General features: G+C 37.6%; 2 protein-coding genes across 7 annotated transcripts in view; one reads left to right on the top strand and one right to left on the bottom strand.

The window, feature by feature from the left end:
* The window catches only part of C5HXorf58 (chromosome 5 CXorf58 homolog), a 43,614-nt gene extending 27,856 nt beyond the window's left edge, over nt 1-15,758 (top strand). For both annotated transcript variants that reach the window (XM_087966906.1, XM_026674896.2), the window contains 2 exons: nt 11,043-11,184; nt 13,169-15,758. In XM_087966906.1, the coding sequence (XP_087823032.1) occupies nt 11,043-11,184; nt 13,169-13,306 (280 nt within the window). In that variant the 3' untranslated portion in view covers nt 13,307-15,758. The remainder of the gene's footprint in view (nt 1-11,042; nt 11,185-13,168) is intronic.
* Nucleotides 15,759-17,649: 1,891 nt separating this feature from the next.
* The window catches only part of KLHL15 (kelch like family member 15), a 41,006-nt gene continuing 36,608 nt past the window's right edge, over nt 17,650-22,047 (bottom strand). For all 5 annotated transcript variants that reach the window (XM_026674888.2, XM_026674890.2, XM_026674886.2 and 2 more), the window contains one exon: nt 17,650-20,942. In XM_026674888.2, the coding sequence (XP_026530673.1) occupies nt 19,833-20,942 (1,110 nt within the window). In that variant the 3' untranslated portion in view covers nt 17,650-19,832. The remainder of the gene's footprint in view (nt 20,943-22,047) is intronic.

The following is a 22,047-nucleotide window of genomic DNA, read 5'->3' as shown; positions in this document are numbered from 1 at the left end:
GGGAATTATTTGTTTAGCAGATAAATATTAGAGTGGATGTGATAACACAGATGTGACATTGGTTGCTCTCAAGTTAAAGAGAGTTAGAATAGGTTAGTACTCAAATGGGAGTCTACCAGGAAATACCTGGTCTGTGGAGTAGACTTTTTCTAGAATATTTTTCAGCCTTCCAAATATTATATTTAAACCATAGCTGATGTACAGACATAAAAAAACAGAAAATTATTTCAATGATAGTATTATATGCATAGGAAGATGACTCTTTGTTTAAAATACCTCCCTTTCCCAAATGAAAAGGATTTAGGAAAAAATGTGAATATAGAAAGTTCGCATAATATACAGGAACCTACATTATCAATTGAGGACATACAAATAAAGTATGCTTGTGATATATTTGGTATACCTGTTTCAGAGGTGGTATTCAGCAGGTTCTGACCAGTTTTGGAGAACCGGTAGCGAAAATTTTGAGTAGTTCGGAGAACCAAAAAATGCCACCTCTGACTGGCCCCGCCCACATCTATTGCCTGATCAGCTGGGTCTTCTTTTGTTGCCCTGCACAGAAGAACGGAGCTGGAAAACTGGTCAGTGGGGTGGGGAGAGAATGGAGATTTTACAGTATCCTTCCCCTGCCATGCCCACCAAGCCATGCCCACCAAGCCACATCACGCCCACTAAGCCATGCCCACAAAACCATTAGTAAAAAATTGGAATCCCACTACTGACCTGTTTGTGTCTATGTTTACATATCTGCTGCAAGTTACACTCCTCACCATCCAACCCCCAAAAGGCAGAGATGATTGCATTAGTAACTATTCATTAAAAAACAGCTTCTTGTTAAATAGCTCCATTTAAACAATAAATCATACTGATCTGCATGTACCAATTGTTCTTTCTCTCATACATAAATATCTGTTGCACATAGAAACATATCATGCATGCATTCCCCTTCCTCTTCCATCAGGAACAGTTAAAAAAAATGAGAAAAGCACGCCAGCAAATAGAGTAAGAATAGGTGAAGGAAAGGAATGAGAACACATCTGGATGGAGGTGAGAAAGAGGGAAGCAGTAATTGGATAGAGAAAGAAAAAGGAAAAGAAACTATTTGGTCATTATGAAAAAAGACACATACAGCAGGCAAAAAGTCCCCTCCCCTTTTAGTCTAGATTCAGATCAGGACATGGTATGAGACAGCATAGGTCACATTTGTTGCTTGCCTGTGGAAGGCAGGAAAAGCATTTCTTTTTATTTATTTTATTTATTTGATTTGTCAATTGCTTACAAGATAATAGGTATAGGTACCGTATTTGCCGCGTATAAGAGCGACTTTTGCCCTGAAAAACATGCCTCCAATTGGGGGTCGTCTTATATGCCGGGTGTCGCCCTATCGCCCGGCAAATAGTAATTGGGAAGCACTGCGGCTGCCCGCGGCTGAGGCACTTTGTGCACCGTGGAAGCGAATCCCGTGAAGCCGAAAGGAGCAGCCAGCCTTCTCCCAGCTCCCAAGGAAACGAGGCTCGCACCGCCCGAGCTCCGCTGAGGTATCCGGCTGGGGCTGTCAGGAGTTGTTACTGGCATGGCGGCTCCGCGCGGCTCCAGTCCCGTTGCCTCGGGAAGGAAGGCAAAAGTCGCGGCTCTTCCTTTTGCCTTTCCTTCCCGAGGCAACGCTGACTGAGCAACGCGGAGCCGCGCCGCCAGCGGGCAATAACTTCTCCTGACAGCCCCAGCCGGATACCTCAGCAGAGCTCGGCGGTGCGAGCCTCGCTTCCTTGGGAGCTGGGAGAAGGCTGGCTGCTCCTTTCGGCTTCACAGGATTCGTTCCACGGTGCACAAAAGTGCCTCAAAAAAAAAAAAAAAAGTGCAAAAGTGGAGGCGTGCGGAAGAGGGGCGAGTATATAACAAACTATATTTTGAGTGGAAATGTTGGGGGTCGCCTTATACGCGGTCGTCTTATACGCCGGCATATACGGTATATACATAGTTATGAATACATGAAATGGGTACATATAAGAAAAATAAAAGAAACAATAGGACAGGAATGGTAGGCATGTTGGTGCGCTTATGCACGCCCCCTACAGACCTCTTAGGAAAGGGGTGAGGTCAATAGTAGACAGTCTAAGGTTAAAGTTTTTGGGATTTGGGGAAGAAACCACAGAGTCAGGTAGAGTATTCCAGACATTGACCACTCTGTTGCTGAAGTCGTATTTCCTGCAATCAAGTTTGGTGCGGTTAACCTTGAGTTTGTATCTATTGTGTGCTCTTGTGTTGTTATGGTTGAAGCTGAAGTATTCATTGACAGGTAGAACATTGCAATGTATGATTTTATATACCATACTTAGATCAGACCAAAGACGGCATAATTCAAGGTTTACTAGGTCTAGAATTTCAAGTCTGGTGGCATAAGGTATTCTACAACGAGAAGATATTTCTGGACTTTCTCAACTGTGCTAATATCAAATACGTAATGTGGGTTCCAGACCGATGAGCTGTATTCGAGTATTGGTCTAGCAAATGTTTTGTATGCTCTAGTTAGTAGTGTGATATTACTAGAGAAAAAGCTACGTAGGATTAGGTTAACAACTCTTAATGCCTTTTTGGCTATGTAGTTACAGTGGGATCTAGCACTTAGATCATTAGAGATGAGTATTCCAAGGTCCTTTACAGAGTTTGGATCATCAACAAGATCTTGACTATTCAGCTTGTATTTTATTTTCTGTTTTTTTTTGCCAATATGTAAGACAGAGCATTTATTTGTTGAGATTTGAAGTTGCCATTTGTTTGACCATTCTGATACATAGTCAAGATCTTTTTAAAGGGTAGCAGTATTGTCTGTGGTATTGAACAGCTTTACATCATCAGCGAAAAGAATGCAGTTGCTCTTAATATGATCACAGAGGTCATTTATGTAGAGTGTGAAGAGAGTTGGTCCTAGAACAGTGCCTTGGGGGACACCACTATTGACAGGTACAGAATTTGATAGGACACTCCCAATTTTGACCATTTGTTGTCTGTTTGACAGGAATGCTTCTATCCAGTTATGCAGTTGTCCAGAGATACCATAAGAGTTTAGTTTTAGGAGTAGTTTGTCATGTACCACTGAATCAAAGGCTTTACAGAAGTCTATGTAGATTGCGTCTATTGCTTTGCCCTGATCGAGTTGTGTAGTCCATATGTTTTTGCAGTGTAAGAGTTGCAGATTACAGGATAGTTTTTTCCTGAAACCAAATTGTTTATTGGAGAGTAGGTTGTTTGTCTCTAAGTGGAGGATAATGGATTGGTTATTAATTGATTCCATGACTTTACAGGTGACGCAGCATGAGGAGATTGGTCTGTAATTTTCAACTAGGCTGGGCTCTCCCTTTTTGAAGATGTTGATGACCGTGGCTTGTGACCATAGGTTAGGCAAGGAGCTGGTCCTGAAAGATTTTTCAAAGATTATGCTTAGAGGTTCGGCTATGGCAGTGGATAGCTTTTTTAAGAAGTAGGCACATATTCCATCCGGTCCAATAGATAGAGATGGTTTTAGATTGCGTAGTGATTTTTCAACATTGTCTTCTGTAAAATCAATATGTATTAGATCATTGTAGTTGTCTGTGGTTCGGCTAGGAAATACTGGTCATGATCCATTGCTGTTTACAAATACTGAGCCAAAGAATGTGTTAAAGATGTTGGCTTTAATGGTGTCGTCGTTGCAGTCTTTACCATTAGGTCCTATCAGGGGTGGGATGGACCTTGAGTCTTTTAGTTTGTTGTTTACAAAATTGTAGAAAGCGTGGGTGGAATTGGTGGGTAGAAGGTTTTCCTTTTGTTTAATGTGATAATTGGTGCATTCAGTCTTTATCTGGTGGCATAAATTTTTGTATCGGCTTTTGAAATTGGCAACGTGACCAGTTTTGTTTTTCCGCCAGAGTGATCTCTTTTTGGATTGAAGTTTCCTTATTGTTATGGGTAATTTGTTTTTTCTGGTTTTGGGAGTTGTTGGTATATATAGTTTGATGACTCTTTTGACTTCAAGTAAAAATATGTTGTAATGGTCTTCAACAGTATTGCATCCAGTGAATAGAGATTGCCAATCAAGAGATGAGAGATCGTTGTCTATAAGATCATAGTTGCCTTTTTTTGAAGTTATAATTGGGGATTACGTCATTGTGATGATTTTTGTGTGGGCGTATGTTGAGACAAAAGTCAATCATATTGTGGTCACTGCTGGAAAAGGGTTCTTTAGTTTGTATTCCGTAAATTAAATTCAAACTATTGCAGAAGATGTGATCGAGGCAGTTGTTTAGTCTAGTGTTGTTGGTTACTAGTTGTTCCAGTCCCAGATTTGTAACAGCATTGTAGAAGGTTGCGTGTATGGGTTCAGTTGTACATTCTTTTAGGGTCCAGTCAATATGAGGTAGATTGAAGTCACCAAGAAAGATAAAAGTGTGTGGGCAGGATGCTGCCCATGTTAGTAGTGTATTTAGCTTGTTTACATGTTCGATGTCATAATCAGGTGCTCTGTAACATGGTAAGAATCAAAATGTTATATTTAAGGATAATTCACAGATGATGGTCTCAGGAAGAGCAAGCTCCTGGGTAACTTGGATGTTTTTTAGATGTAAGGACTTTTTATAGAAGATAGCAACACCACCTCCTCTGCGAATTTCACGATCTGATCGGTAAACATGATAGTCTCTTACTGTGGTAATGGAGTCAGGGAGAGATGCATTGAGCCATGTTTCACAGACAAATTTGATGTCGAATTTAGCCATATTTAGTAAGAGGAGAAATTCAGGTATTTTATTCGCAAGGCTTCTTGCATTGAGTAGCTTGCATTTAAGGCCAGCAGTAGTTGGAATTGAGGTAGTTAGGGGCGTGCGTTCCCAGTCTTGGGTGATGGTGGATTGGTTGAGGTAGGGTTGTGGTTGAAGGTTAAAGCTGAGTTGCGGGTTGTGTGACTTACTTTTGATACAGTCAGCATGGTAGTCAATGTACAGGTCCTTCTCTCCATTGTCTAGACGTTTTTTTAGTTCAGTGCAGAGTACACGGGAGCGGGCACATTGCTGTATGGTTAGGTCAGGGCAACAACAGAGGTTCTTATGGTTGGTGTTGGTTTTGGCGAGTGAATTTATAGTGTAAATGAATTTACGTTTGCTTGATTCATTTTTGAAAATGACCCTGCAGAAGCGTGGGGACACAGAGCCATCTCTGTTTTTGAGCTCTCGGCCAATGCGGGAAATGTCAAGTATTTCATCAGGGGAGATGGTTGATGCTTGATAATCACTGATGATGTTTCGGACAGTTGTGATGTCATCATTATCATTGATGTCCTCTAGACCAAATAAGATGGCATTTGGACGTTTCCGTTCATGCTCAACAGCTTCTCTGATGAGGATTGGGATACCATTATTTGTCTGGCTTATGTTTTTTGTGGATTGGGTTGTGGATTGGATTGTGGTTGTTGGGTAGAGATGTGGTTTGTAGCTATTGGATGTTCAGGTTTTTGCGTTGTGTCTTTTTTTTCAAGATTGGATAATCTTTCTTTTAAGGCGTCCAGGGATGCTACTATGGTGTCAAGGGATGTTATTCATGTTTCAATGGTATCAACTCTTTCCAACAGATCCAGTTTGGGTCTGCATGATTTGCAGAGATATGGAAACTGATTGGATGATTCTAGGTATTGAATCATTTGCTCGGGTAATCCCAAGCAGTCATGATGAGCGTATTTGTTACATAGAGAACATTTGATGGAATTTTCATTATCCTTTAGAGTTTTGTAGCATTTAAGGCATGTGCAGGAGTCTTGTGGTTCATTGGTGGGGATTACTTTCTCTTTAGGTTGTGGTTTGGCATTGGATTTTTTTCTTGGCATGGTAGCTTTGTTAAGATGGTACGTTGATTAAATTAATTAATGGAACAATTTTGGGTAATCAATATAGCCAATATCACACCAATCAATCAATTGCAGTAATCTCTCTAGTCAAATAATTTTCCTAAGCAACAATCAGCCTAATCAATTAATTACACTAATCGCTAATCAATTAATTACACTAATTATTAATCACACTGTTCAATTAAATTCACTAAATCACTGATTTTACTAATCAATTAAATTACACGACTCTTGATCTTTTAAACTAATCAGTAATCACACTATTTGCACTAAACACTCTAATCACACTAATCAATTAAAAGAATAAATCAATTAAACCATTGATGAAATATTTTATAGAAATTGATTATCTAATCATTGATATAGGTGATGAGGTAGAAAAGTTGTAAGTTTTGAGGTAATGAATTAATCAGTGTTTGATTAAAGTAATGAGGTAGTATTGAGAGTCTGCAAGGAAAGGGTTAATTGTTTTACTAGCAGCTGTGATTTACTGGGTGAGAGGAATTTATTGCTGTGATTGCTGCTGCTATTACTCTGTAAGCAATAGGCTGTAACAAGATGTTCAAAGCACACTGGATTTTTGAAAGAGAGCAAAACTCTCTGAATTAAAACACTTTAACTACAATCAATATGTCTCTGAATAAGATTGTTTTCCAATAGTTTCCTAAAGTTCTTCAAGTTGAGTAGTAGTAAAAATACAGTCCAGAAATTTGGGTTAACCAATCCAATCTGTCCTTTACTTTTAAAGTTACTTCTAGTTGCAATATCTTTTTTTTTTTTAACTAAATCTAACAGTAACTCCAGATCATTAATCGCAGCTATTTTCCTCCTTTGAGTCCCACTTTCCAAGGAAAATTCCACTGCAGAAATTGGAGTGATTCTTACCAAGACTAAGCACACTGTTACAAGATCTTTCCTTTCTTTTTCACTTCTGTCTCAGCTGCCTTCCTGGCTTCGATTTAGCCATGCTGGCAGTTCTCTTTTTAGTTCGGATGGAGGGGTTTTCTTCGGGTCAGTCGAGGAGACTCTCCTCTCCTCACGACAACTGACCACCGAAGCATTCCTCTGCCTTTACCACCCGTCCAGGGTGACTTTCGGCTCCTAAGAGCCTCAGGGCTTTCTTGTCCCTCCTTGTTTCTCCCTGCCAGCTGTCCGATGTGGCTCCGGGGAAACTGTGTGGGGATATTAATGGAAACACGTTGTCTGGCGTGGAAGATACTTCTATCAGCTGTGTGAGGGTTTTAAATGAAGGTACATTGTTTGCACTCCGCTGGCTCCAAGTGATCCAGTTCAAGAGCTCCACCAGTGTGGTTAATAGGGCTCGATGGAAAGAGCTTCACTTCTCCGGATCAGTTAGCAGGAGCTCCGTTAGCATTATTAGGGCTCCATGGCTTCAGAATCTAGTGTTTTGGGGGTTGTTTTTTGGGCTCTGGTTTACTCACGGTAACTGGTCCAGGTGGCAGCTTTAAAAGTGAGTTCTGGTGCAGGTGGTGGCTTTATAGGGAGATAGTGCTCCAGGAGCGAGAGCCTCACCTTCCTAGTTGGGCGCCGCCATTCATCCTTCTTGACCTCTCAGCAGCTTTTAATACCATCAACCATAGTACTGGAGGTTGTCTTGGACTCATATCTTCCATTCAATGAGCAAATGGAAGCTATGGCCAGGAAATCCTTGCACAAGTACATGTAGTGCAAAAATTCTTAAACTGGGACAATCGGCTCAACATCACTTAGGCTACAATTACTTCTCAAGTAACTTGGATTATTGCATGAGGCTGCCCTTAAAAACAATCTGGAAGATGCAGCTGCTCTAGAATCTAACAGTGCAAGTGAGTTATAGATGCATCTTAATGCATCATTGTAGTGGATCTCCTTTGCAAGCTGCCTTGTTTCCCAATAGTCTTCCAAGTGCAATTCAAAGTATTGGGTCATGATCTTCAAAGCCCTTAATGGCATGCATCCCAAACATTCCAACAGATGTGTGCTCAGCTCCCTGACTTTAAAATGGGTGTTGGCAACCCACAGCTCCAGATTCGCATGCAGCTCTTTCGTCCCTCTGATGTAGCTCCCTGTCGGGTGATCCCACGACTGGCTGGCCCCATCCCTTGCCCTCGCCTCCCAGTCACTCCACACCTGAGAAGGTATAAGGGCGGGAGATGGAGATTCCATATTCCACGGTAGGAGTGAAGCACCCCTGTACTTGATAGGTCTTGTAGGCGCTTCTTCTGGCGGCTCGCTCTCGCCTCCTGGATGTCAGTTGCTCTGATGCACTGTCCCCCAGCCAATTATCGGTACACTGCTAGCCTGCCATCCACAGTGGGCTCTGAAGTGGCAGCGGCAGCAGCAGTGCCAGAGCGACCTGCGTGTCCAGATTCAAGACATGCACATTTCTCCCAGCCTCCTCCTGTGGTGGGGAAGGTGACAGGCCTGTGGCCAAAAAGTGCTGGGATTGCACCTTGGATGGAAGGGGGAGACTCCCCAGTTGCCAGCATGCTCCTTGGTTGCCCTGCACCTGATCTGCTTCAGAGATGCTGCAGCTCCTGTCACTCCATTCGTGCATTGGCTCATCCTGGAAACTGAGTACTGGATGAGTGTAAGGATCTGTCTCTATCTGTGGCTAGCCTACCGGACCTTGCCAGACACACAAGAATTATTCATGTGCCCGATTTATCCCAGATAAGTGGCTTTGCATCTGCATGGGCAAGTTACATTATTCTGTTCTTGTGCAAACACACACAAACACACAGATTCAAAGGGGAAGAGCTGTCTTTTATACCCAAACACGTATTCTTGCAGCTACCTGCTCTTGCACATGGATGCAGAATGGCTGGGATGGGGGCTGCTTTACAAACATGCACTCGCTTGTGGGGTTGAGGTTTTTTTTAGGATTCTTAGAGCAGATCTTTCACATCTGCTCTCTCTCCAGACGTCAAATTCCCACCACCAAGCACCAGTTCATGGGTTCCTTACCTCTCCGAGGGCGGGGGGGAGAGAGAGAGAACACACACAGAGACAGAAAGAAAAGAGACAGAAAGAAAAGAGACACAAAGGAAGAGAGAGGGGGGAGAGAAAGAGAAAGAGAGAAGAGACAGAGAGAAATAGAGAGGAGACAGAACGAAAGAGAGAGAAGAGACAGAGAAAGAGAAGAGACACAGAGAGAAAGAGGGAGAGAAAGGAGACAGAGAGGAGAGAGAGAGAGTTGTTTTCCACAGAAAACAAAACACCAGGAGCCACAAAATCTGTGTAAGTGTGGTTGGGGGGGGTCACGTGACTGGGTGGGAGTGATTTTGAGTTGGCCACACCCGCCCAGGTTTTGTGTCTCCCAGTGCTTTCTGTGGGAAATGGGTCCAAATGGCTTCTTGAGTGTTTAAGGTTGCAGACCCCTGTCTTAAAACAATGCCTTCTGGCAGAACCAGAATTCCTTTTCATTTGTGGTGCCTGCTCGATGGAATGATCTCCCCTTTAATATTTGAACTGGCCTCAATCATGTTGGTTTTAAGAAGGCCTTGAAGACCTAGATGTTCTTTCAGACTTTGGGACCAAAATGTTAGATGGCTTTATTCTGAGAGGTTGAATATATGCAGGGGTGGGATGCTACCAGTTTGCACCTATTCGCTAGAACCGGTTGTTAGCATTCTAAGCAGTTTGGAGAACCGGTTGTTAGAAGAAATTACTGGCCTAATCCTGTAGGGAAGGCAGGAAGGAAACATTCTGGTGTTGCTTACAGAAACTGCCTCTTCATTAACCCTTATTACATTCTTGGCAGGACTAGACTTCCTGTCCCAGGAACGTCTCTGGAGTTTTTTTCCCCCCTCCTTTGCTGGTACTTTGCTTGTGTGGAGTGACCATTCAAAGTTACAATGGCACTGAAAAAAGTGACTTATGACCATTTTTCACACTTAGACTGTTGCAGCATCCCCACAGTCATGAGAGGCCAGGAGAGGAGATGGGTGCCTCAATGTGAGTGAAATTGAGTTGGCCACACCCAGCCAATAACATGACCACCAAGCCATATCCGCCCGTCACATGATCACCAAACCACGCCCACCACCTAAGCCACACCCACAGAACCGGTTGTTAAAATTTTTGAATCCCACCCCTGAATATATGTCCAATTGTATTTTCATTTTTAGATTTGTGATATTTTCTACTTTGTGATTGGTTTTATGGCTTTATATTGTCCAAAGTTTCATACAATATTTAATCATGTAATCTTAAATTAAAAATAACGTAAATAATAACTGAGGTTTAGAGATTATTTTTAAATGCATCCATGGTTTTCTGGTATGCATAGATACTTGAATTTCTTTCCCATTTCTTCATTTTCATCAGTCATGTCATCCTCCAGTTCAGGGGTCCCCAACCACCGGTCCGCGGATCGGTACCGGACCGCGGAACAAGTCCTACCGGGCCGCTGGCTTGCTGGGCGCCGCCATCTTTTTGATGAAAAGTGCTTCCGGTGAGCTTTTCCGGTAGAAAGCTCACCGGAAGCACGTTTTCATCAAAAAAGATGGCGCGCCAGCGCTCCAATGAGCTTTTCCGGTAGAAAGCTCACCGGAAGCACTTTTCATCAAAGAAAGATGGCGGCGCCCAGCTGATGCCAGAAAGCTCACCGGGCCTTTTCATCAAAGATGCGGCGCCCAGCTGATGCCGGTACCAGGCCGCAGCGTAAAAAAGGTTGGGGATCACTGCTCCAGTTCACAGGTATCATTTGGGAATAGTGTCTTGGGTACTGCTGGAAACTTTAACTTTTCTACTTCTGAAAAGATTCACTTAAGTTGCTGCTTTCCAGAAGTGAGAGACGAGAAAGTAATAGCAATGTAAATTTGCACACATGTTCCTTAATAGGAAGAAAAAAATAAGTTAGCAACTGGACCTTCCAGAAGTGTCTGTAGCGACATTAATTAGCTTCAAAGTGTGTGCAATTTTGTGACTGAGGCCACACCTTTTTTATGTGCACTGCATGCATATAAAGAGGGCTGGGGTTTCAGTTATTTGGCCACACTCACTATTTTGAAGCCATGACTGCTGCTATATACATCTCTGCTTCAGAGCACAAAAATAGTAGTTTTCACAGTATTTATTTTAATATTTAATGAGATTTTGCATCCATAGTAGCATTTGTAGTGTAGGATCTGTGAAAATGATGTTCAAAACATCAGTTCTTTTCTAGGTCTATGTCACCTGGTTTCATAACTACCTCGCTGTCAAGACAAAAACAAAAGGCAGCCCAGAGAATGTCACAACGCCGCTCTTATCAAGCTAGGCAGAAGATTGCAAAAATGAAGAAAGTTTATAAAGCTGCGAAAGAAGAGGTAAGCAAGGATAAAGCACATGAAATATTTGGTATTTAGAATAGTACTGCAAGATCATTAGAAGTCTATCAATATGTTTTAAAGGGATTTAATCAAGTTTGTTAATCAGGTTTTTGAAAACTACTTTTAGTAGAGTGTTCAAATGGTAGGATATAGTTTAATTGTACTGTATACGGATGGCATACTTGTATATGGTATGAAATAACACCTGGGGAAAAAAGAATAAAACAGGTGCCGTGACTAATTTTTTCTGTTATTCAAACTGATAAAAATATTTGAAAGGGGGTGTGCTTTGCTGGCCAATGAATTTTATGATTACATAATTTGAATCAAATTATGAATCACATTATTAGAAAATGGTTTCCACCTTCCAAAACCATAGTGGTCTAGAGAAGTACATAATTTGGCCAGGGATTTGCCATAGCTCATTTTACCTCAAAAGTTTAAAAATGAACCTTTCCATCTCTTGTCATCTTTACTTGAAAAGAACTTACTATGACTTCAGTGGGATTTATTACCTAGTGATAAGACTTTTATATAGACCTGATCGAAGCTCATTTTAATTGTTTTAGTAACATCAACATCTTCATACATTATATTCTTTCTTTGAAGATTTAACTTCATCTGTTATAACTTTATATTATAGTTTTCCAATGTTGTGTAGTTTCTTTTGTCCTGACATGTAGGATATAAATGAAAGGGATATATAGGATAATGAGACTGGGGTATAACATAAATGAATTAATATCCTAAAAAGTATTCAGGATAGTCTCCAAGAACCAGGTATAGACTTTGCTATAGATAGGCAAGGAGGTCCCAATATGTGGGATTAGTTGGGTACATCTAGCATTTTGAAAGCTCACCAGCTATTTCAAGAGAAAGTAACAAGGCATAAAGGAAATGTTTGTGCTGTATTCTTTCCTCTCTAGTCTTTACCTAGGGTACTCCCCAATTCAAAAGTTCTTTTCCTCAAAAAGTAACCAGAATTTCAAACAAAATTGTTTCAGCTGGGGCAACATGTTATTTTTTTTTCTAAGAAAGTTTATGGGACCCATTTGATCCAAAGACATTTTGGAAGCAATAACAATGTAGGACATTAACAATGTACTATGTAGTATTTATTTTTATGTTATAAATTAAAATGATTTTAAATAGAATTTCCCAGATTCCAAGTGAAGTGTATCCCAAGATATATCACAAGTATGGAGAACATTATGTACTTTGTAATAGCTATCTGCATTACAAATAACTGGAATATAGTTTAAGCTGACACAAATTTTTTAAAAAATATCCAGGAAATTATAGGGATGACATACTATCTTTCAATTTTCAAAATGTCTTTGAGAACATCTTTTGAAGGTACCCAAGGACAATTAGTAATCAAGAGATAAGAGAAGCTGTCTGTGGGAAAATTTGGGCAGTGGTTCAGAACATTGCTCACAGCTCCATTTTAAGCCAACTATTGCCTATCTTTTCCTTCTGATCATGGGAACCATATGAAACTCACCCTCTAGCATAATGGCTATAACACAAGGGGCAAGCAAACGTATGTGCACAAACACATACAACCTGTTCTGTTACATAAATATGCTTATATGATCACCGCTGGCTAAAGGAGTTAGAAGGCCATACAGTACTGTGCCTGTTTACTATTTCTAGTTGTTTTAATTTACTAAAAAACCCACACCAATCTAATACTTTGTTTGGATTAGATAAAGAATCTAATTCCAGAGCTGCAGTGGGCATATGAATTTTATGTCCAAGAATACTGTTTGTCCAAAGATAGATTGCTCAAAGAATGCTTAATTCTGAGAAGAAATGTGCTTAGTTTTGGTTGAAATATTGAAAAACTACAACTACATTCTAAATCTCAAGACAGCTGCATTTGTATTAAAAATCTCTGCAAAACAAGAATTTAGTTTAAAACGTATACCATTAGATTTCACTTTCAAATTATGTTTGCTGTTTTATATTTTGTGTTTAGGACTTAAGCAGTCCTTCTTTGAGTGATCATTCAGCTGGAGATCCAGGGCCAGAAAATCAATTTTGTAATGAAGATTGGGAGCAAGAAGCAGTAACGCTTTATGATTGGGCAAGATCACTCCGAACTGAAGATATTTGAGAAGATTAATCAGAGATAATTTTTTGTTCAAGTGTTCATTTCTATCATATGGTTGCAGCAACAGTTGAAATTGTTTTTCCCCATATAGTTTTTCTGCTCTTTTTGCAGACATAACCATGGCAGATTACACACAATTCTCTGGCTTCAGGAAATTCCTAACAAAACAAGTTACTGTTGATAGAAAGATGTGATATTATGTGAGAAGAATAAAGTGATATAGCCAATGTGCATCTGTTACAAGTAATAACTTGAGGCATCTAGGTGGAAAATAATAGGAAAGTTGATAAATACTAAAGGTAACTAAAGAGATGCTTCCCAGTATGCATTAATAAAAAGGAAACACCTAAAACCATCACGTTTCAGAAGATTTACACAACTGCTTCAGAAGTAGTTTCTAGTTCTTTCTGTACATCTGCGCAACTACCCTTCCATTCAGTCTACCAGGAAAACATTGATTTTTCATGCTTATCCATTTACTTATTTATCAAATTTGTATGGCCGCACATCACACCAAAGGCAAGGTTGACAATATACAACACTAGATAAACTTATGTGAGACATCTGTGGACTGCTTTCAAAACAGCCACATCAGCCTTGCAAAGGTTGCCACTAGTTTTATGTTTTGAAGAAAGGCAATTCCTTCAATTAATAAAAAATTAGCAAAATAAAGTAAATTGGCTGTTACATATTTTTTAAAACAATTCTTCTAAATGCTTTACATAGCCATAGTAGTTTCAGCTTATCAATAGGCAAGGCTAAGCACTTTTAAATATTGCTTTCAAAGAAAAAAGTACAGCTTCATTACTTTTCCAATCAAAGTTATTAAGGCTCTAAAGCCTGTCAAACTTGCGGCCATTGGGCCAGATGCATCACACACTGGCCATGCCCACGCCTGGTTTAGTGAAGGAGAAAAGTTACAATACATCATATGACAATGCGAATTTGACACCCTTGCTCTAAAGTATTCAAATTTCATTACATTGTTAAAATTTACAATTGGTCCAAACTGTTCTATTTGCATTTCAGATCAGCTGAGAACTTTCACAAGTAAGCTGTCATCATTCCGACCAATGAACTCAGGAAAGTCAGGACTCTGACACTTGGGTTAGGTTCAGAAAGTCCTTTATTGAGTACATCCTGTTGGCAATTAGAAAGGTGAAGCCAGCTCTAAATAGTCCCTGCGCTTAGGGATAGTTAAAATAATAGGATTCTCCCCTCCCCTCTGTCTTTTAGGTCACATGGGCCAATCAGATCAGCCACAGGTTCCCGCTCAACCAAAAAATGAAAAAGCATGAGAAAGAATGGCTTCAGCTGAAGTCATTTTGCAGGTTGACATAAGCCAATATATATGATTTTAAGAATGTGAGGAGACTTAATTGAAAAGGAACAAAAATAATATAGAAAATCTATAGTGAAAATTAAAAATATTTTATTTACATTCTTATTTATATACAATTTTTACACCTCGCTTAAAAACAGAACAGAATATATATGCATGTCTGAACATAATGCATTCACAGGATGAGCTGGATTAACATTTACAAAAAAGTAGAAAGAAAAATGTTTTTAAGACTATTAAAAGATTGCAGTTTCACAACTGCTTCAGGTAAATTATTAGAACTGCACAGTGCATATTTGAATAAGTATTCCAATTTATTGTAGCACAATTCAAAGGTAACTCTAACATGCAAACATTTTGTGTTGAAAAGCAGCATTGGATTATGCACAAATAACCATCCTGCAACAGCAACTTCTCCAACTATTGTTACTAATATATTCTCAAAATTTGACATAGTATTTGAAACTATTGATAAAACTTATAAAATGTAATCCTAATTAAGATTTATTAATTTAATTCAGAATAACCGGTCCTGATTTTCATTCAAATGTCTGTCTCTGTCCCTTTCCCCCCCCCAAAACTGAATAAATCTTGTAATGCTACAATACCATAAAAATGAGAGAAAACAATTTTCTGGTTATGGAACTTTAAGCAAGTTTTGTTTTCAGGTATTGGCCCTTATTTCCTTTTCTTGTTTATATTGATAATAACAGAGGCATTCTTGAATTATGTATAAATATTCTTGCTTTAGAAATTGAATTTTATTCTTTAATTCCATTTCTTTAGAATATCAGTAGTTTATGTGATAAGGAAATTCAGAATTATCATTCAGCCACTTTATCATATCAATAAAAAATGAGCAGTGATGAACTCTATGAGGTTAGCCTAGTGGTTGTTATGGTTTTACATGTGATCATCTTTTTTTTTGTACTAACTTAGTGTAAGAAATGGATCTACAAATCATGTTTTAAGTTTTTATTTGGGGTCTGATTTTTATATGGTATCCTTCTCTTAGTTGTACTACTTTTCTCCACTAAAATAGTATTCACAAGTAAGTTATATCAACATGGACATGTCATAAAATAAAATGCAAGAATAGGCTTTCTAGAGTAATCTGTTTAAAAAAAATAATCTATAAAGCACATGTAAACATTCATTAATGCAAGACACTAAAGTTTTTGGATAGCCATTTCTTCTTAAGAATAAACAGTCTTTTTGTCTTCTTCTAACACCACCAAGTGTTTTTTTTTTATACAGACTCCCAAGTGAAATGAACAGGTCTAGTGCACTATGCCTAAATCCTGTAAAAATGTTCATGTTTTCTTTCTCTTCCATTTTGGCACTAAAGTTGGCATTTTAATTATCAATGAGATGAAACTGGTTTAAACCAAATAGTGAGCTTTTAGGAAAGCATGGAATCAATAATTTGGGAACTGCCCCAAAGTTCAGTAAAAGTTGAGTAGCTATATTTTAAATACATTTAAATAAAGAAATTATACTTGTGACAGACATGGATGGAGAAATACCAAAGAACTACAATTCTTAATACTGAAAGGATGAATAATTTGCTGTACTTGCTACATTCTTACATTCTTTTCTTTGTAACCTTAAGTTACCTTTATATGCATAGGAATTTCAAGAAAGTACCATTAAGAAGAGTATCATAACCACAGGAAGATACATAATAGGTGAGAAATCATCTGACATTTATAAGCTGAAAAATATCGGCCTTTTAATCAAAGAAACAAAATCAACATTCACATTTAGATAGATAAGTTGTATTTTTGTGCAACAGTAGGATTGAAAAACTTGACATCCTAAGTAGGCTAACTTTAAGTATCGGTTCAGTAACTTATTTGAGCTAACTTTCCATTAAGTATGCAAACAACCAGGCTTTTGTATTACAATGGATGAGAAATTAAATAAAAAGCACAAGCGCCATAGACCCACTACATTACATTTGTTGTGCCTTTTCAGATAGCTTACTATAATTGAGAAAGCAATTCATAACATATCTATTAATATATTTCATAATTTTACTATTGTCTCAGTGGTAAATTATTTTTTAAAACTCTTCTATATGATATCCAGGCTGATTCAGATATTGATCAGGCCATATAGCATATAAACTTGGCTATGGAGGATTCTGTTTTAAAAGCATTCCTAGAGTAAAAATGCCTTTAATTTATCAACTCTGCATGGATAGACACATGTTGGTACATTTTATTTAAAAAATTATATATAAGCAGTGAAAACCTTGGCCTTAGAAGCCCTTTGAGATATAGCTGCAAAAAGACTGCCAAATTCTCCTAAAGGTGCTTTTTTTCAAGAGGCAACTAGGCAAGTCTTGGAAAAAAAGCATCTTTGGGAAAACCTGGATGACTGAGAATCTCCATAGACAGGATTATCAACTTAACTTTAAAAGAGTTTAGAGCTATCACTATTCAAATATTACTTAAAAGCCAGGCAGATAAGCCATTGCTGAAATTTAACCTAATGATTTCCCCCAAGTTAGATGTAAACAAAAACTCTCATTCTCTTACAGACATAAGTCTTTGATCTTATAACAACCATAGTGAAGCAACAACAGTTAAGTGTCTAAGCTTCTCTGCTATTCATACATGTAATAATTAACATTATACAGAAGTGGCTCTTTAACATACTTGGAATAAAATTCCCTTCCATTTTTATCTGATCTTATCCTGCTATCACAAACACTTATAGAATTAGTTAATTTTAGTCTAATGAATAGACTAAATAAAAGCAAAAATTCAAGAAGTTATTGAAAAACTCTATACTTATTTTGAGAGATTTAGATTATGTTCCTCTAGCAACGTAAGTTCTTAAAACGGGATGTAAGAAGTTATACATCACATTCTGAAACATGCTATGGATTAAACTCATTTACAATTTCCCCCTCTTTATATACTATATTCTATATACTAATATAAAAATGAATAGGTCCGTAGCAAAATAGGAGAAATAATGGATGAATGCGTATATATAGACATTAGTATGCTGCTTTTATTTTATAAATAAAAGATCAGCATTATTTTATTCATTCAGGAACTACTGGCGGTATATACCAACTGATATGCCTTCAAAACTGAATCCAAGCAGGGTTGTTTTGTCTTAAAACAGAATAAAATATATTTCTGTGCTACATTTTCCCTAGCACATAAATTCTGTTATTATGTTGTCAGTTACAGAATTAAAATGTGGTTACATCTTAGTAAGTTTAGTAGCTGTCCAATGTCTACATTAAAAGAAGTAAACAATAAGTTACACAAACAAGAGGATCATTTTTGGTTTAACATGCATTTGCATTTGTGCTAGTAAGATATTTTCAGAAACATATGCAACTTATGAACATTCAAATTTGTCTGTGTGCAAGAAACTAATGAGAAAATTTGGCCTATCATTTTTAATAACATGACTTCAGTAAATATAGCACATTATAGGGGTAATTTATACTCTTGATCTTTGAGATAATCACAAAGTAATATTGCCCCATGAATTTATCTTTCAGAGAGAAAAGCTTGGAAAGAACACAATTATACAATATAATGACATTATATATCATTTGCTTCAGTCAAGTATGTTGTTGTTTACCACAACAAAATTGGGAATTTATTACATGCATAATGTTAAACTCCAAGAATGTAGCATATTGCTATATAGAGGTTCCCAAAATGCTAAAATAAAATTGTGCAGCTTATATCTTTCTTTTACATGAGCTCTGAATCTCATGAAACCGTTTCAGCAGTCTGCCTAGAGTTAGCAAGTTTCAAATTGTCAGGTATTTTTCACATTTCCAAATTACTTTAAAGAGATAATGAAAGTTCAATGTCAATCCAAAGTTTTATTCAAATTGAAGGAGATCACTCATTTTCAGACATGTGTCCACATATTTAGAGAGTGCTTTTAACAAAATTTTATTGTCCAGAGGTGGGAACTTCAAATTTTGCCAACTACAACTGGCCTTGTGGAGTGAGGTTGTTCAACAAAATTTCAAGGGATACAGGATCCCTCTACTGGCCAGCCACCCTATTTAGAAATAGTGAAGCCAGTAATAGTTTCAAGTTTGCTGAAATAATGCTGAGTCAGTAAAATCTCTGTTTTTAAGTACAACAGCTTAATCAGTGGAAGGAAATGGTTTTGTCAATAGCTGATAATACCTGGAGAAAATTATCTGCTCATAGAGAGCAGACTTTTATGCTTATTATACACATTTCTGTTCAGTATTTTGGGGCAAAGCACTAAGAAGATAAAACTTGGATTTTTTTTAAAAAAAATGCACACACTTCTTCCTTATTTGCATTAAAAGGAGTTCAAATATTACTCCATCAGTCAACATATACATTGAGAATGAACCTTTAAATTATCCAATGAATGTATATATGAAAAGATACCACCACAGCTAAAATTCTACAGATATGGCTGATATCTGTGCACTATTAAAAATAGATTTTTAGCTGCACATAAAAATATGCATTTTATCTTGACCATACTTTATACATAAAATTTATTCACAAACAATTAAAACAAAGGCAGTCTAGGATTTTCATTAAAAAACTTAAATTACTTTTAGAAACTTATTTTTCAGCAAGACTAACTGGAACTATTGCATAAAATTAAGGAAAATCATATAAAAATAGAAAACTATTTTAAATTGTGACCAATATCAAAAGATAATGTGTCAAATTTGTTCAGGGGGCATAAAAGTAAAAAAGTATTGAAAAAACAAATAATGTACTTAAAACAAAAGGCCCATTGCACTGCTATATTAGAAGAGAATCTGTTCTAGTAAGGGTGCCCAAATTTTCACCTGTTTAAAAAATTAAAATCCACAATACATTTGCTTTTAAACTATTTTTCAAAAACTGTATTTTCCAGTACTTTCCGAACCACAAAGTTTTCTTTAAAGACATGTGTTCATGTGTATCTATTATGGTTTTACAACAAATAAAATGGAAGAACATCTTTTATTTTTTCTTCTCTCAAACCATATATGTAAAAAAAAAAAAAAAATCATTATGAAACTGCAGTCATTCCTAATAAACTTCGTAAATACATTCCTGTATACTTTTTCTTTATTAAGATATTACACAGGTCAATCACATTTAATTTGCTTTATTTCCCTCTACTTATTCTGCTTTTCTCATGAGTACTTTCTTCTTGAGTCTTTTAACTACAACGTCTAACATGTTCTAGCACATATTCGGGAAAATGTAGGCTACAAACTTGTAAACCATCAAGTTTGCAGGGCATTCTTGGATATTCATCTTCTTTCCATTTATTATCTTCAGGATCAAAAGTAAGAATTGAATCACTGTAGTGACCATTATAACAAAGGCCTCCAAGAACCATTATCTGCTTGTCCAGAACAGCCACACCATGGCCGCTTCTACCAATTGGCATAGAAGCCAAAATTGTCCATTGATCAGTATCTGGATCGTAAACCTCTGTAGAAGGGCAGCCTTGAGATTCAAACGAGGCTCTCAGGATTACACAGACACCTCCAAAAACATAAAGCTTGCCATTATAGGAAAGCATTTTGTGAAAACATCTTGCATAATTCATTTTGCATTTGTTTTCCCAACAATTAGTCACCACTTGAGTCCTCCTTGTTCGCTGCTCCACAGTTCCTTCTTTACTGGGATCAAATACACACACCTGCTTGGATGTAGAAGATGACGTTATTCCACCAGTGATGTACAATTTGCTGCCAAGAACAGTTCCTTCATGTCCGTATTTATTGACCGGATAAGGATCTACAAACTCCCACTTGTCTTCTGTAATATCATATCGTTCGGTTGAATAAAACGTTTCATCTCTTGTTCTTCCAGCTACTGCATAGATGTATCTTCCAATAACACCAACAGCAAATTCTGACCGTGGCACAGACATATCTGCCATTCGCAACCAAGAGTTTTGCCTTGGATCATATCGGAACACCTTGGAGGAAGCATGAAATTCACCATCTGGCCCCAACTCTTCCCCACCCAATAAGAACACAAAATTATTAACAATAGCAAGGCAATCTGGTCTCAAAGGTACTTGTGGGCCTTCTAACTCCCACCAGACCCTTGGCTTGTGCAGGAGGAGGATTTTGCTATTTACCATGCTGTGTCCTATCATTCCTCTAAATACTGCAGTCTGGGGTTTGGCAGAACGAATACGATTTGATTTCATTTCCATCAAAGGCTGTTGATGCACACTATGGAAGTAATTCATAGCCTGCTCCACTTCATGCCGCAACTGCCTGGAATAACGATAAAATTCTGAAGTTTTCACCTAAGGATAGAGCAAAATACATATATTTATTTTCAAGGTGCATCTACCCTCTGAAACTAGGCAGATTCTAGGTATTCTAGATACTAGCTTACAGAACTTACCACATAACATGCAATTTAAGTCAATATAATTTAAATAGTAGTCCAATCTCAAAGTAATGCTAAAAATAATATTCAGTTTACCAAATATACGCTTGCTAGTTATAATTATACCCCAGGACTTAAGAACAGTCATATTTTTACTTGCTTCTAAAAGTCCATGAGTGTGAAGGCTATCCTTGTATCAGAGTATTTCAAAGTATTTCAAAGGACCACATATCTACAAATACCTCATGCTGGGATCCTTCCCACCATAACACTTGGCCCGTTTAGGAAAAGGGCATCATCTGTTAGGGAGAGGTGTCCAATGTAGGCTCCAAACTATCTATGACTTTTGTATGTAGCATGAAAAATTATAGAAAAATTGTTCAGAAATAAGTTGGCTAATTTCCTGAATTAAGGGAAACCATGAAACAAATACTTCAAATACGATTTACTAGCTGAAATAAAAACCCAGAAGAGCTTTTAAATAATCTGATCAACCAGTGTCACTTCTATTGCTGCTCTTCAGAATTGCACAATTCAGGTGGTTATCGGTCACACTGAACTTTTTTCTCATTTTCAGTACGACAGAACCCAACACTGATTTGTTTAGGCATCTTTTAAAGTAACATTTTTAGATTGGCCTTCTTCATAATTAACTCCTACCATTTATATCTTTAATATACCAATACTTTCAATAAATAAGAAAATCCCCTTTTCCATATTTTTATATCTATTTCTCCCAGGCCATAAAAATTTGCAATAAAAGAAACTAATTAAAATATCTAGTCCTCTGAACATGCCTTTCAAATTCTAATTCAGAAGCTATCAGGCCCTAAACTAAAATACAAAAATTAACATATCAGCTAAATGCAAACTTGTATTTTACTAGTTCATTTATGCAGTTCGACATAACAACATAGCATCACCAATAATGAATTCCCTAATACTAATACTGAATTCCCCAAAGCTCTATTTTTATAGAATATTAATGTCTACTCTAACATTGAGGTAAGCTTAGTCCA

The sequence above is a fragment of the Notechis scutatus genome, chromosome 5 (genome assembly GCF_049901735.1).
Source record: "Notechis scutatus isolate UNSWTSFEM ecotype Mainland chromosome 5, rNotScu1.2, whole genome shotgun sequence".
In the NCBI taxonomy this organism is placed as follows: Eukaryota; Metazoa; Chordata; class Lepidosauria; order Squamata; family Elapidae; genus Notechis; species Notechis scutatus.
Note: the sequence above shows the minus strand (reverse complement) of the source record. Positions and strands in the feature narration are given on the sequence as shown.